At 53.7% G+C, this 14740-nt stretch overlaps 1 protein-coding gene and 1 long non-coding RNA gene across 3 annotated transcripts in view; one reads left to right on the top strand and one right to left on the bottom strand.

Annotated features, from left to right (window-relative positions):
* Window positions 1-4991: 4991 nt before the first annotated feature.
* On the bottom strand, window positions 4992-5979 carry LOC121356141. Its single transcript, XR_005955512.1, has 2 exons — window positions 5759-5979; window positions 4992-5105 (listed from the first exon to the last, which is right to left on the bottom strand). It is a non-coding gene; the product is annotated as an uncharacterized LOC121356141 (long non-coding RNA).
* A 93-nt stretch (window positions 5980-6072) lies between these two features.
* Window positions 6073-14740, top strand: part of PUF60 (poly(U) binding splicing factor 60) — a 30117-nt gene continuing 21449 nt past the window's right edge. Inside the window, exon 1 of one of the 2 annotated variants that reach the window (XM_041472244.1) lies at window positions 6073-6209. In XM_041472244.1, coding sequence (XP_041328178.1) covers window positions 6183-6209 — 27 coding nt within the window. In that variant the 5' untranslated portion in view covers window positions 6073-6182. The remainder of the gene's footprint in view (window positions 6210-14740) is intronic. The other variant, XM_041472245.1, reaches the window with a different exon arrangement.

Genomic DNA, 14740 nt, shown 5'->3' with positions numbered 1-14740 from the left:
ATTATGCTATACTAAAAGTATACTAACCTACACTAAAGAACAGGGAAAGGATACCTCCTGAAAGCTGGGCAGATACTCATGAGGAACTCCTGACTCTTTCTTCAGAGAGTCCCACACAGCTGGGCCGTAATTGGCCGATAAACAAAAACAACTCACAACTCACGTGCAGTGTGAAATGAAACAACCCCCTGTCGGCAAACAGTGCCCAAACACATCCCACAGCAGCAGAACACAGGAGAGGCAAATCACATAATTAATTATTGCTTGCATTGTTCTCTGAGGCTGCTCACCTTCCCAGGACAGAAACCCTGGCGAAGGGATGTTTCCAGAAAATATCACGGTGGCACCTTCCCTCCCCTGCACGCGCCCCAGCCCCGCCGTGTCCTTTGGGCACCCCAAAGCTGCTCCAGGGCTGAGCCAGCGCAGGAGGGCTCGGGATGGGGACTGGGTGTGGGTGCGTCTGAGAGTCCCGGGACGAGGGGAGAGAGGACACTCCCGGCTCACCTTGTCTCACAAGGTTGATTTATTTGATATGATATGATACTATACTGCCATATTAAAAATAAATTAAAAATAGAGAGAAAGGATCCATCAGGAAGCCGGAAAGGAAAGGAATGGAATGGTAACAAAAGCTAGAAAGGAAAGGAATAGAATGGTAATAAAAACTGGAAAGGAAAGGAATGGAATGGTAATAAAAGCAGGAAAGGAAAGGAATGGAATGGTAATAAAAGCTGGAAAGGAGAGGAAAGGTAACAAAAGAAGGGAAGGGAAGGGAAGGGAAGGGAAGGGAAGGGAAGGGAAAAGGAAAAGAAAAGGAAAGGAAAAGGAAAGGAAAACAGATAGTGTGCTTTGGTGCCATGGTACATTTGAAAAAGGAGAGAAAAGGAAGGAAAGGAAGGGAAGGGAAGGGAAGGGAAGGGAAGGGAAGGGAATAAAAGCAGGAAAGGAGAGGAATGGAATGGTAATAAAAGCAGGAAAGGAATAGAATGGTAATAAAAGCAGGAAAGGAAAGGAATAGAATGGTAACAAAAGCTGGAAAGGAAAGGAGTGGAATGGTAACAAAAGCTGGAAAGGAATAGAATGGCAACAAAAGCTAGAAAGGAAAGGAATAGTATGGTAACAAAAGCGGGAAAGGAAAGGAATAGTATGGTAACAAAAGCTGGAAAGGAAAGGAATAGTATGGCAACAAAAGCAGGAAAGGAAAGGAATGGAATGGTAATAAAAGCGGGAAAGGAAAGGAATAGAACCATAAAAAAAGCTCGTGACTCTCAGGGAGCCCGACACAGCTGGACCATGGGTTGTCATTAAGTAGAACCGTCCCCTGGAGCATCCCAGAGGCACCTGTTGGTGAGCAACATCCAGAGCACATTGCACAGCCATCGGATGTTAATTGTTAATTTCTTTTGTTGAAATGTTAATGTTGAAATGTCAATGTTGAAATTGTTAATTTCTTTCCCGAGGCTTCTCAGCTCCTCGGGAGTAAACCCTAGCGAGGGCGTTTTCCCCAGAGCTCGTGGTGCTGCCGGCGTGGGGCTGGGGGTGTCGGGGCAGCCCAGCGAGGGCCCTGCTGCCGTTTCTGCTTGCAGGACGACTGCGAGAAGCTGGCCGCCTTCCTGGAGAGCGCCTTCCACAAGCACCGCTCCCAAGCCCTGTGAGCCCGGGGATGCCAGGGGCTCCCGACCCACCCAGCCCAGCAGGACTCGCCCGGCCCACGGGACCGTCCCGATCCGTGCTCTGGGCGCGCGGCAGCCGCCGGAGGACTCGGCACAGCCCGGGAATTCCGGGGCGCCGGGACGCGCGCTGGGGCCCGCTCCCGAGGGGAGGTGTGGGGAGCGGGCGGCACCCCCGGCAGCCCCTTCCCGGGGGGTTTGGGAGCTGCTGCAGGAGCCCCCGGCCGGGTCCGTTTCCCTCTGGGAATGGCCAGCCCCGCCGCTGTTCTCTCCCTCTCGGCCGTCGGGTCCTTGCTGAGCGGAGGAGCAGGCTTGGAGAGCCCCGTGGAGCTTCCCACCGGCCACGTCCCGCTCTCCACCCCCGGCTTCTCCAGGTTTAAGGTCTCCAGCGCGCTGCCTGTGCTCAGAACCCTCACCATGAGCTGGGACTGTGGGAGCTGGACATGGCTTCAGAAGGAATTCCTCACCCACCACCGGGATCCGCACTCGTGGATCGGCAGGAATCTCATTGATGCTCCACAGAATCCTGGTCATGCCCCAGTCCCCCCTACAGCCTTCCAAAATCTCTCGGCACCTTCAGGAGAGAGCCCTGGTGCCTGTTCCTCCCATCCCTGCCACGCTGACTGGAATGCCAGTCCCTGGCCTGGAGATGGGGAATTGCCACCATCACCACCCCAGGGCTGCCCTTTGCCAGGGACACACGGTGAGAAAAGTGCAAACAGGAATTGTCTCTGTCCCAGAGCAGGGCTGCTCCTGCTGTGCCAGGGAGAGCTGGCCCTGAAATCCTGCTCCTGCTGCTCCTGCTGTGCCAGGGAAAGCTAGCCCTGAAATCCTGCTCCTGCTGCTGCAGGGAGAGCTGGCTTTATCCTGCTCCTGCTGCTGCAGGGAGAGCTGGCTTTGAAATCCTGCTCTGTGCTGCTCCTGCTGTGCCATAGGAAACTGGCTCTGAAATCCTGCTCTGTGCTGGGCCAGTGCTGCTCCTGCTGCTCCTGGGAAAGCTGGCTCTGAAATCCTGCTCTGTGCTGGTGCTGCTCCTGCTGTGCCATAGGAAACTGGCTCTGGCACCATGCTCCATGCTGCTCTGTGCCAGGCTTTGTGCCAGTTCTGCTCCTGTTGCTCCTGCCAGGGAAATCTGTCCCTGGCACCCTGCTCTGTGCCAGTGCTGCTCCTGCTGTGCCAGGGAAAGCTGCATCTGAAATCCTGCTGTGTGCTGTGCTGCTCCTGCTCCACCAGAGGAATCCAGCTCTGACATCCTGTGCTGTGCCAGTGCTCTGTGCTGCTGCTGCTGTGCCAGGGAAATCTGCCCCTGGCACCCTGCTCTGTGCTGGTGCTGGTGCTGCTGCTGCTCCCTCTGTGCTGGGAGAATCAGCTCTGGTGCTGTCCTGGTGATCTGCACCACGCTGCTGCTGGTGCCAGTGCCCTGCGCTGGTGCTGCTCCTGCTGTGCCAGGGAAAACCTCTCTGGCATCCTGCTCTGTGCCGGTGCTGCTCCTGCTGCTCCTGCTGTGCAGGAGAAACTGCCTCTGGCATTCTGCTGGTGTTCTGTGCTTTGCTGGTGCTGCTGTGCCAGGGAAAACTGCCTCTGGCACCCTGCTCTGTGCTGTGCTGGTGCTGCTCCTGCTGTGCAGGGAAAACTGGCTCTGAAATCCTGCTCTGCACTGCTCTGTGCTGCTGCTGCTGCTGCTGTGGGAATGCAGCTCTGGAATCCTGCTCTGTGCTGAGCTGGTGCTGCTCCTGCTGCTCCCCCTGTGCCATGGGATGCTGCTCCTGGCACCGTGCTCTGTGCTGATGTTCTGTGCTGGTGCTGCTCCCCCGGTGCCGGGGAAGCTGCCCCTGGCCTCCTGCTCTGCTCCCTGCTGGTGTTCCACTCCCTGCAGGAGCTCCGTGTGCCTGCCCTGCGCTGCTCCTGCTCCAGCTGCATCCCCCCGGGATTCCGTCCACGCTCAGCCAGCTCAGGCTGCATCCCCAGCACTGCTGCATTCCCAGCGGTGCTCCATTCCCAGCACTGCTGCATTCCCAGCCCTGCTGCATCCCCAGCGGTGCTGCATCCCCAGCGGTGCTGCCTTCCCAGCCCTGCTCCATCCTCAACACTACTGCATCCCCAGCGGTGCTGCATCCCTAGCGGTGCTCCATCCCCAGCCCTGCTCCATCCCCAGCCCTACTGCATTCCCAGCAGTGCTGCATTCCCAACGGTGCTGCATCCCCAGCACTGCTCCATTCCCAGCCCTGCTCCATCCCTAGCCTAGCTGCATTCCCAGCCCTGCTCCATCCCCAGCAGTGCTGCATTCCCAGCAGTGCTGCCTTCCCAGCCCTGCTCCGTCCTCAACACTGCTGCATTCCCAGCGGTGCTGCATCCCCAGCGGTGCTGCATCCCCAGCGGTGCTGCATTCCCAGCAGTGCTGCATCCCCAGCCCTGCTCCATCCTCAACACTACTGCATCCCCAGCGGTGCTCCATCCCCAGCCCTGCTCCATCCCCAGCAGTGCTGCATTCCCAGCAGTGCTGCATCCCCAGCCCTGCTCCATCCCCAGCACTGCTGCATTCCCAGCCCTGCTCCATCCCCAGCACTGCTCCATCCCCAGCAGTGCTGCATCCCCCAGCCCTGCTACATTCCCAGCAGTGCTGCATTCCCAGCCCTGCTCCATCCCCAGCACTGCTGCATCCCCAGCCCTGCTCCATCCCCAGCGGTGCTGCATCCCCAGCACTGCTCCATTCCCAGCCCTGATCCATTCCCAGCAGTGCTGCATTCCTGGCTCAGGCTGCATCCCCAGCCCTGCTCCATCCCCAGCCCTGCTGCATCCCCAGCGCTGCTCCATCCCCAGCACTGCTGCATTCCCAGCCCTGCTCCATCCCCAGCACTGCTCCATCCCCAGCCGTGCCAATGTTCCACCTGACAAATCAATAAAGTCCATTCCCACTGAGGGCTCTGCTCCAGCCTGCTCATGATTCCTGACTCCCAGGAAGCCAGGGGAGGGATGCAGGGTCACCTCAGAGCTGCCCATTCCCGTTGCCACTGAGGGCTCTGTGCCATCCTGCCCGTGATCCCTGACTCCCGGGAAGCCGAGGGAGGGATTCAGGGACACCTCACATCTGCCCATTCCCCGTCCCCAGAGCAGCCCCTCCCCGGGTCCCAGACATTCCAGCACGTCCCAGCCCCTCCTCGCACACCCCTCCTGCAAATCCATGGATTTAACACAGCTGCTCTGCCCCTGGAATCCCCGGCCCTCGGGTGGCCCCAGCTCCTTTATCGAACCTGGGGGCTCTGTGACCTCCCTGGGGGATCCCTCAATCCCTGGATATTCCAGAGGGGCATGGATCCCTCATATTTCTGACCCCAGCATTTACAGATTTCCAGAGGTGACAGAGGATGGAGGGTGGCAGTGCCACCTCTGCAGCGACACCGGGCAAACCAGCAGCCCACCAGCTGTCTCCTCCTCCTAAAAAACCCATAAATATAGATTTTATAGCCTAAAAACCGCGTTTGCCACATTGCTTAAAGAGATTAACGCAGCACTAATTAAGAGATTAACGCAGCACTAATTAAAGAGATTAACGCAGCACAACTTTCCAACACAACACCTACAGAATTCATTTGAACGTTTGCCAAGAGCCAATCGTGTTGTGAAAAACGCCAGTCGCTTGTTTTTTAGAATTTTAAAAGTTTAATCGTAATGAAATGGTTGTAGCAATAGTGGTGTAATTAGAGTAATAAAAATTTGGACAATTGGGATTAGGACAATGCGAGATAATAAAAACAAAGAGTTTGGACAGTCCGGGTACCTTTTCTGGGCAACACGAGCCCGAAAAGGACACACCTTAAAATTAACCCTTAAAAACAACAGCTTGCTGCATATTCATACATCTCATATATTATGCATAAATTACATTCAAACACAGGACTTTGGTAATCGTCAGCTTCTCCTCTGAATCCTAACGCCGCCTTTTTGACTGAACCAGGCGGGAAGAAGTTCGTTTCCCCTGATGAAAGAGCAATAAATTCTCTTTCTCTGGAAGATTCAGGTGTCCCTCATTCCTTTTTAGAAAGAAAACTTCGCACATGCACAGTTCCTACTTGAACTACAAAAGTTACCTTTTAACTGTGGAACCGCAGTTACCATACTGCTGAAATGCTAACGCAGCACAACTTTCTAACATAACACATGCAATATTCATTTTCATATTTGCGAAAAGCCAGCCATAAAACACGCACTTTTCACACTGAGGCACCGGGAACTGCCGGCCCAGCCCCAGCCCCAGCCCAGCGGCGCTGAGGCAGCAGCAGCCGCGCTGGTGCCCTTTTCCCACCGGGATCACGCCAAATTTCACATCTCACCTCTCCGGCACCGGCGGCGCCTGGGCGGCGCCATCTTGGCAACCGCTGGGCGTCACGTGACGCCCCCCCGAGCTCTCGCGATACTTCTTCTCGCGAGGACCTGCCTCCCCTGAGCCCCCTGTTTCCCGCGCGCGCCGCGGAGCTCTCGCGAGAGCCGCGTGCTGTGGACGGGAAGGAGAAGATGGCGGCGACAACGACGATGGCGCTGGTGAGGGGGCGAGGGGCGGCGGGGCCGGGCCGGGCCGGCGCCAGGGGGGTGGGATACAGCGCGGCCGCCGAGCGGATCCGCCCGGGTCGGGCCCTCTCCGCGCCCTCGGGGTGCGGTGGCGGCTCTGAGGGGACGGCGCCGCTTCCCGCCGGGTCTCTTCCGCCTGTGGGCTCCGGTCGCGGCCTTCTCCGTGTGGGGAAGGTGTCGGTGCTCCCCCGCGCCGTCCTGAGCTCCCGCCCCGCCGTGGCTGTCCAGGCCCTGCGGGGAGCGGGCTCGGCCGTCCCGCTGTGGGCACGGCCAGGCCGCTGCTCCTGGGCTGCTGCTCCCGAATCCGGAGCTTTAAACGCTTCTTTTTGGGCTGCTGCTCCTGAATCCAGGCTTTAAACGCTTCTTTTTGGGCTGCTGCTCCCGAACCCAGGCTTTAAACGCTTCTTTTTGGGCTGCTGCTCCCGAATCCAGAGCTTTAAACGCTTCTTTTTGGGGTGCTGCTCCCAAACCCACCCTTTTAAACGCTTCTTTTTGGGCTGCTGCTCCCGAACCCAGGCTTTAAACGCTTCTTTTTGGGCTGCTGCTCCCGAACCCAGGCTTTAAACGCTTCTTTTTGGGCTGCTGCTCCCGAACCCAGGCTTTAAACGCTTCTTTTTGGGCTGCTGCTCCCTGTTCCTGCTCCCGAATCCAGGCTTTAAACGCTTCTTTTTGGGGTGCTGCTCCAGAATCCGGAGCTTTAAACACTTCTTTTTGGGCTCCTTGTTCCCAAATTCTCCTGTTTAAATGCTGCTTTTGGGCTCCCGTTCCCAAATTCGCCAGTTTAAATGCTCTGTGTTGAGCTGGGTTTCCCAAATCTGCCTGTTTAAGTGCTGCTCTTGGGCTCCCGTTCCCAAACCCTCCTGGACTGTGTTTTGTGGGATTCTTTGCGGGCTCTGGGATGTTTTAGCCCTGTGCTGGGTGGCTGCGGGTGTGGGAGAGCAGGAATTCCGGAATTCCGGGGTGGGGGGGGGGCTGCTGGTTTTTGTGAAAAACGCCAATCACTTGTTTTTAAAATTTTAGAAGTTTAATAGTAATAAAATGGTTATGAAGGTAGTAATATAATTAGAGTAATAAAAATTTGGACAATTGGGATTTAGGACAATACAAGACAATAAAAACAAAGAGTTATGGACAGTCTGGGTACCTCTTTCTGGGCAAAATAAGCCCGAAAAAGGACACACATTAACAGAGGATTAACCCTTAAAAGCAACAGCCCATTGCATATTCATACACCTCATAAATTCCATTCAAACAAAGGATTCTGGCTGGTCAGTGTCAGCTTCTTCCTCTGAATCCTGACGGTGTCTTCAGGGAGGAAGTTTCTCCTGATAATGGGGCAATAAATTATTTTTCTCTAAAGGTTCAGGTGTCCTGTGGCTGCTGTCTCAGTGGGAGTTCCTCATTCCTTTCTTTAAAAAAATATCCCACGTACATAGTTTCTATTTTATAACGTTATGTTATAACCTAAAACTGTGTTTAACACACTACTTGAGAAAATTAATACAGCATAACTTTCTAACATAACACATACAATATTCATTTTAATATTTGCGAAAAGCCAATCATAAAACACGTGTTTTTCACACTGGGTTTGTTTCCTGTTCTCCCCATCATTGTTGTCATGGAAAATACAGGATTTCTCTGAGGAATGGCTCTGGTTCCAGAGCAGCTCAGCCTGCTGCTGATGCCAGGAGGAATTGTGTGTCCTGGAATTCCTTTTGTGAGTTCACAGGCGTTGGGAGGAGATAGGAACAACTCTCACTTTGTTTCCTGCCTCATCTTTCCTTAATCCATTGGCCTGGGGCGTTTCCCAGGTCGGGGCTGGGAAGGAGGGGGCAGGTCTGGCTTTGCGAGGTCACCTGTGATTCCACGGGGGATGGCAAGGAAAAACCTGGCCTCAGAATTCCCATTTATCCTGTACACACACCTGCAGGGGGATCCCAGGTGTGGGGGTCCCAGGTGTGAATCCCTGTGGATACACCTGCAGGAGATCCCAGGTGTGAATCCCTGTGCACACACCTGCAGGGGATCCCAGGTGTGGGGAATCCCAGGTGTGGGGAATCCCAGGTGTGGGGAATCCCAGGTGTGGGGAATCCCAGGTGTGGGGAATCCCAGGTGTGGGGAATCCCAGGTGTGGGGAATCCCAGGTGTGGGGAATCCCTGTGCACACACCTGCCAGGGACTTTTAATATCCTTTATTTATGACACATTACATTATGCACTGCCTTTAGAGTACACGTCGCTGAGAAGCAAGAGCTTCTCAATCAGCAGTAATTCAATCCTGGGATTTTTTTTTTTTTTTTGTCAACTTGGGAAAAACTTGTGGTGGTATTTGTGGTTGTATTTTTACTATTCATAACAGTTCATTTTGAGCTTCTGTTAAAGACCTAGTATACTGTGAAAAATGCCAGTCACTTGTTTTTAAATTTTTAGAAGTTTAATAGTAATAAAATGGTTATGAAGGTAATAATATAATTAGAGTAATAAAAATTTGGACAATTGGGATTTAGGACAATACAAGACAATAAAAACAAAGAGTTATGGACAGTCTGGGTACCTCTTTCTGGGCAAAATAAGCCCGAAAAAGGACACACATTAACAGAGGATTAACCCTTAAAAGCAACAGCCCATTGCATATTCATACACCTCATAAATTCCATTCAAACAAAGGATTCTGGCTGGTCAGTGTCAGCTTCTTCCTCTGAATCCTGACGGTGTCTTCAGGGAGGAAGTTTCTCCTGATAATGGGGCAATAAATTATTTTTCTCTAAAGGTTCAGGTGTCCTGTGGCTGCTGTCTCAGTGGGAGTTCCTCATTCCTTTCTTTAAAAAGAAGTCCCACATACATAGTTTCTATTTTATAACGTTATGTTATAACCTAAAACTGTGTTTAACACACTACTTGAGAAAATTAATACAGCATAACTTTCTAACATAACACATACAATATTCATTTTAATATTTGCGAAAAGCCAATCATAAAACACGTGTTTTTCACACTGGGTTTGTTTCCTGTTCTCCCCATCATTGTTGTCATGGAAAATACAGGATTTCTCTGAGGAATGGCTCTGGTTCCAGAGCAGCTCAGCCTGCTGCTGATGCCAGGAGGAATTGTGTGTCCTGGAATTCCTTTTGTGAGTTCACAGGCGTTGGGAGGAGATAGGAACAACTCTCACTTTGTTTCCTGCCTCATCTTTCCTTAATCCATTGGCCTGGGGCGTTTCCCAGGTCGGGGCTGGGAAGGAGGGGGCAGGTCTGGCTTTGCGAGGTCACCTGTGATTCCACGGGGGATGGCAAGGAAAAACCTGGCCTCAGAATTCCCATTTATCCTGGGCATACACCTGCCGGGGGATCCCAGGTGTGGGGGTCCCAGGTGTGAATCCCTGTGCACACACCTGCCGGGGATCCCAGGTGTGGGCAATCCCAGGTGTGGGGAATCCCTGTGCACACCTGCAGGGGGATCCCTGTGCACCCCCTCACAGCTGATAGGACAGGAGGAGATGGCCTCGGGCTGTGCCCAGGGAGGCTCAGGCTGGACACCAGGAGGAATTCCTCCGAGGAAAGGGTGCTCAGGCCTTGGCAGGGCTGCCCAGGGGGGGCTGGAGTGCCCATCCCTGCAGGTGGCACTCAGGGGACGGGCTGGGGACAGCTCACAGGTTGGTTGATGTCTGGAGGTGTTTTCCAGCCTCAGTGATTCCGTGGTGCCAGCAGCAGTGAGAATCACACAAGGCAGGTGTGTGCACAGGGTTGCCTTTCAGATGCAGAAATCAGCTCTGGTGTTCCTGGGGTCTGAGCAGCTGCTGCTGGAGGGGACCTGTGAGCATCCATTCCACATTTCCAGGGAATGCAGGTTCCTGATGGCCCCTTGGTGTGCTGTGGGACAGCTGGCCCAGGGAGCCCAGCTGAGCCCGTTCCTGGGAGCAGGGTTATCCCGAGGTGCCTGGAGAGAGGAGAGCAGCACTCGGGGCTCTGAGTGTGAGGGTGGGTTTACACAGTGTCTGCTTTCCAGGGAGCCCAGGGTGGTGATGTTCCTTGGGGAACGATCCACAGTGAGGGGTATATGGTCAGGAATTTCTGCTGGAGCCATGCCCGTGGTCAGCAGAGATCACCCTGGATCTGTGGGCTCTTCCCAGAGCAATGTGTGGGGGCAGAGAGCTGGAGCCAGCACTGCCTGGGTGCTCCTGGGTCCAGCCAGCACTGCTGGGTCCTTCCAGTCTCATCTTTGCTCTCTGTGCTGGAGCAGCTCGCTGTTCCGGAGCAGTTTTTGGAAGCTGTGCCTGTTAATAAGCCCAGATATGTAAATTATGTTAAACTCAGCCATGCAATGGGCTGGGTTTGGAACAATCACAACAGGATGGGCTCCTGACTTTTTTATTTTGAATGGTTACACTTGGCAGCCCTTCACTCTGTTCTCCTCCCGCATCTCAGAGCTCTTAAATTGGAATAATTGAGTTTTTAAAGCTGAAGGAGATGGGAGGAGCAGTGGGAGAAGGGTTTGTGGACTTGGAAATTGGCTGGGGACAGCTCTGGGTGTCCAGTGGCAGAGACATGGGAGGGGACAGGGACAGGGACAGCTGGTGACAAACAGTGCTTCAGCCAGGTGGGAAAGGACAAGAAGGATTTTTTAAATTAATTTATTGGATGTTCCACAATGAAAATGAATCTTGGAGATGAGGGAGCCTTCTTTTATAAACAGATCATCATTTCTGGATTGTGTTTGTGGTGGGGATGGCGTTTGGGGACATGATCACCGCTGGCCTTGGCAGTGCTGGGGACAGTTGGACTCGGTGGGCTGTGAGGGCTTTTCCAGTCTTGTAGCTATGGGACAGGAGTGCCAGGGGATGTGTGTGGGATTCTCAGGGAGTGCAGGATGGCTCCTTGGTCTGCTGTGGGACAGGAGTGCCAGGGGATGTGTGTGGGATTCTCAGGGAGTGCAGGATCCTGCACCTTGGTGTGCTGTGGGACAGGAGTGCCAGGGGATGTGTGTGGGATTCTCAGGGAACCCAGGATGGCTCCTTGGTGTCAGTGCTGGCCCTGGGATCAGCTGCTGGGGCCGATCCAGGCTGATTCCTTGCTGAAGGAATCTCAACAGTCTGTGATGTTGTGTGGCACCGTGTCGGGGCTGTGTCTGTGCTCCCAGTTCAGTGTTCCCCTCATTTCTTGGGCTGGGCCCTTCCCACGTCCCGTGGGTGTTCTCCTGTGCTCCCTCCTGGTTCCTGGCAATCTTTGGGCTCTCTGCATCCCTGGGAATGGGCACAATGTTCCAGGCAGCTCACCAGTGCCAGCTGGGACAGTACAACCTCTGTGGGGGCATTTTGGAGCGCTCCCTGTCACCATCAGCCCTCACATCAGCTCCTCTGCCAGGGCCTGCCTTCCTTCTGCATTCCTGAATCCCAGCTGGGTGGGGGGGTGCCCCTGCCCTGCTGTGGTCTCCAGAGGGGGCCTCAGTGACAGCGGCTGTGTCACCCACAGCTCCTCAGCTGAGCTGTGCAGTTTGGCAAAAGCCATTTGTGAGCCTGAGAGGGTCAGTCATGCAATCATGGAACCAAAGCCTGCTCTGGAGTGGGAGCAGTCTGAAATCCCATCCAGTTCCACGTCCTGGGAGCACTCAAGGCCAGGTTGGATAGAGGGAAGGTGTCCCTGCCCATGGAGGAGCTCTCAGCCCCTTCCCACCCAAAGCATTCCATGGTTCTGGATGGAACCAGAGCCACGGTCACTGGCTGAGCCTGCAGCTGTGGGACCCGTTTGCTCACAAAGTGCTGCAGAGGGACCCATTTTGGGAGGTTTGGGCTCCTGCCACTCGCTAGGAACACATCTGGGAAGTTCTGGAGATGCTTTGGATGTGCCCCACGCTCTGGGTTCTGCAGTGGCTGCCAGGACTGCTGCTCCCAGTTGGGAAGGAGCATTCCATGGGAAAGGACATGCTAAAGCCATTGAGGAGTGCTAAAGGTTACCATGCCCACCAGGGCTTCCAGAGTTCCAATGGGATCCCCAAGGGCTTAGATGGAAAACGGGGACTGAACTGGAATGTGGTTGTACCCAGCAGGAAGGCCTTCCCTGGACACTCACCAGCTGTAGAGGAATTCCTTTCTGGAAAGGGTGGTGAGGCCATTGGAAGGAGCTGCTGTTTGAGGTGTCCAGGGAACAACTGGGCATGGCACTCAGTACTCTGACGTGGTGAGAGGTGGGGAGCAGGCACAGGCTGGGCTCCCTGATCCTGGAATCTTTTCCAGCCCCGTGATCCTGGCATTCTGTGCTGTTCCAGCCTCTGCTGGGGGCAGTGTGAAGGGACTCCCTGAATTCCTGTTCACCCTGTCAGGCAGGTGGAGCGGGGATGGAGCCGATGCCCTGGCCCTGTGCTTCATCCTTCCTTTCTGCACTTCTGTCTCCTTGAATCTCCCTGTGATTTGCTGCTTGTGGTTCCCAGATAAACAGGATTCTGTCCTTTCTGTGTGTTTGTACTCCAGAGAAGTTCTCAGCCCTGTAACAAATTTCCAGGAATGTTTCTGAACTCTTGGAGTTCAAACCCCCTGGAAGGGCCCAGCCATGCTCAGATGCCGGAACAGCAGCAGGAATCCAATTCCCATTTATTTCTTTCCAAAGAAGCTCCTGTTCTCCTGCTTCCTCTACCAGCTTTTCTCGAGTTTTCCTCCTACTTTCCTCACTTCCTTCTGACTGTTAAGGGATGTGGGAACAAGGTTTCAGGGGAGGAGCTGAGCACGAACCCCCAGTGCTGTTGTCTGGCCCAGGGAGCCCAGCTGAGCCCGTTCCTGGGAGCAGGGTTATCCCGAGGTGCCTGGAGAGAGGAGAGCAGCACTCGGGGCTCTGAGTGTGAGGGTGGGTTTACACAGTGTCTGCTTTCCAGGGAGCCCAGGGTGGTGATGTTCCTTGGGGAACGATCCACAGTGAGGGGTATATGGTCAGGAATTTCTGCTGGAGCCATGCCCGTGGTCAGCACAGATCACCCTGGATCTGTGGGCTCTTCCCAGAGCAATGTGTGGGGGCAGAGAGCTGGAGCCAGCACTGCCTGGGTGCTCCTGGGTCCAGCCAGCACTGCTGGGTCCTTCCAGTCTCAGCTTTGCTCTCTGTGCTGGAGCAGCTCGCTGTTCCGGAGCAGTTTTTGGAAGCTGTGCCTGTTAATGAGCCCAGATATGTAAATTATGTTAAACTCAGCCATGCAATGGGCTGGGTTTGGAACAATCACAACAGGATGGGCTCCTGACTTTTTTATTTTGAATGGTTACACTTGGCAGCCCTTCACTCTGTTCTCCTCCCGCATCTCAGAGCTCTTAAATTGGAATAATTGAGTTTTTAAAGCTGAAGGAGATGGGAGGAGCAGTGGGAGAAGGGTTTGTGGACTTGGAAATTGGCTGGGGACAGCTCTGGGTGTCCAGTGGCAGAGACATGGGAGGGGACAGGGACAGGGACAGCTGGTGACAAACAGTGCTTCAGCCAGGTGGGAAAGGACAAGAAGGATTTTTAAAATTAATTTATTGGATGTTCCACAATCAAAATGAATCTTGGAGATGAGGGAGCCTTCTTTTATAAACAGATCATCATTTCTGGATTGTGTTTGTGGTGGGGATGGCGTTTGGGGACATGATCACCGCTGGCCTTGGCAGTGCTGGGGACAGTTGGACTCGGTGGGCTGTGAGGGCTTTTCCAGTCTTGTAGCTATGACAGTTTATTAAAAATCCTTTCCTAGGATTTTTTCACTCCTGAGAGCCTCAGGAAAGAAATGTAAACAATAACTGTCTGCTGCTGTGGAATGTAACAGGTGCATCTTCCATTGTTCCATGTGCATTGTTTTCAGTGGATGACCAGTCACAGCCACCTGTGCCGAGGCTGTGAGCAGTCACAGAATTTTGTTATGCATTCCATTGTTCTTTGTAGCCTTCTGGTCATCTTTTCTCTCTGTTCTTTTAGTATAGTTTTAATGTAGTATTTTAATATAATATATAAGATAATAAATCAGCCTTCTGAGAAACATAGACTCAAACCTCGTGTCTCCACACACAGAGAGTTCACCTCAACACAGTCTCAACAATTGCTTGATTCCATATCGCTTTGCTGGTCTTGTTTTCAGCTTGAGTGTGGCTTTGTGCACTGGAGTTTGCCAGTTTGCAGCTCCAGCCCCCTCTGCTCCTGTGTCCCTGTTGGTGCTCTGGTGTTCCCACCACCCTTGTGTTCCTGGTGTCCCAGTCCAGCCAGGGACTTGTGAAGGGACCGGGGAACAGCTGCAGCTCTGGGTGCTGTCCAGACAGCTGGAGAGCAGGATTTTGTCTTGGGAGGGTTTGTTTTCTGTCTGCTCCATGTTCACAACCCCCACAGGGAACTGGAGGCTGCACAAAATCAGGAGTCTCATTCTTGCTGTAAAATAAGTCAGAATGTTGAGGGTGTATCCTGGAATCCTGGAATGGCTGGGCTGGGAAGGGAAGCTGTGGCTGCCCCATCCCTGGAAGTGTCCAGGGCCAGGTTGGAGCTACCTGGGCTAGTGGAAGGTGT

This window comes from Pyrgilauda ruficollis, unplaced genomic scaffold, assembly GCF_017590135.1.
Source record: "Pyrgilauda ruficollis isolate IOZ18807 unplaced genomic scaffold, ASM1759013v1 scaffold287, whole genome shotgun sequence".
Lineage (NCBI taxonomy): Eukaryota > Metazoa > Chordata > Aves > Passeriformes > Passeridae > Pyrgilauda > Pyrgilauda ruficollis.
This window is presented reverse-complemented; position numbering and strand designations above follow the sequence as displayed.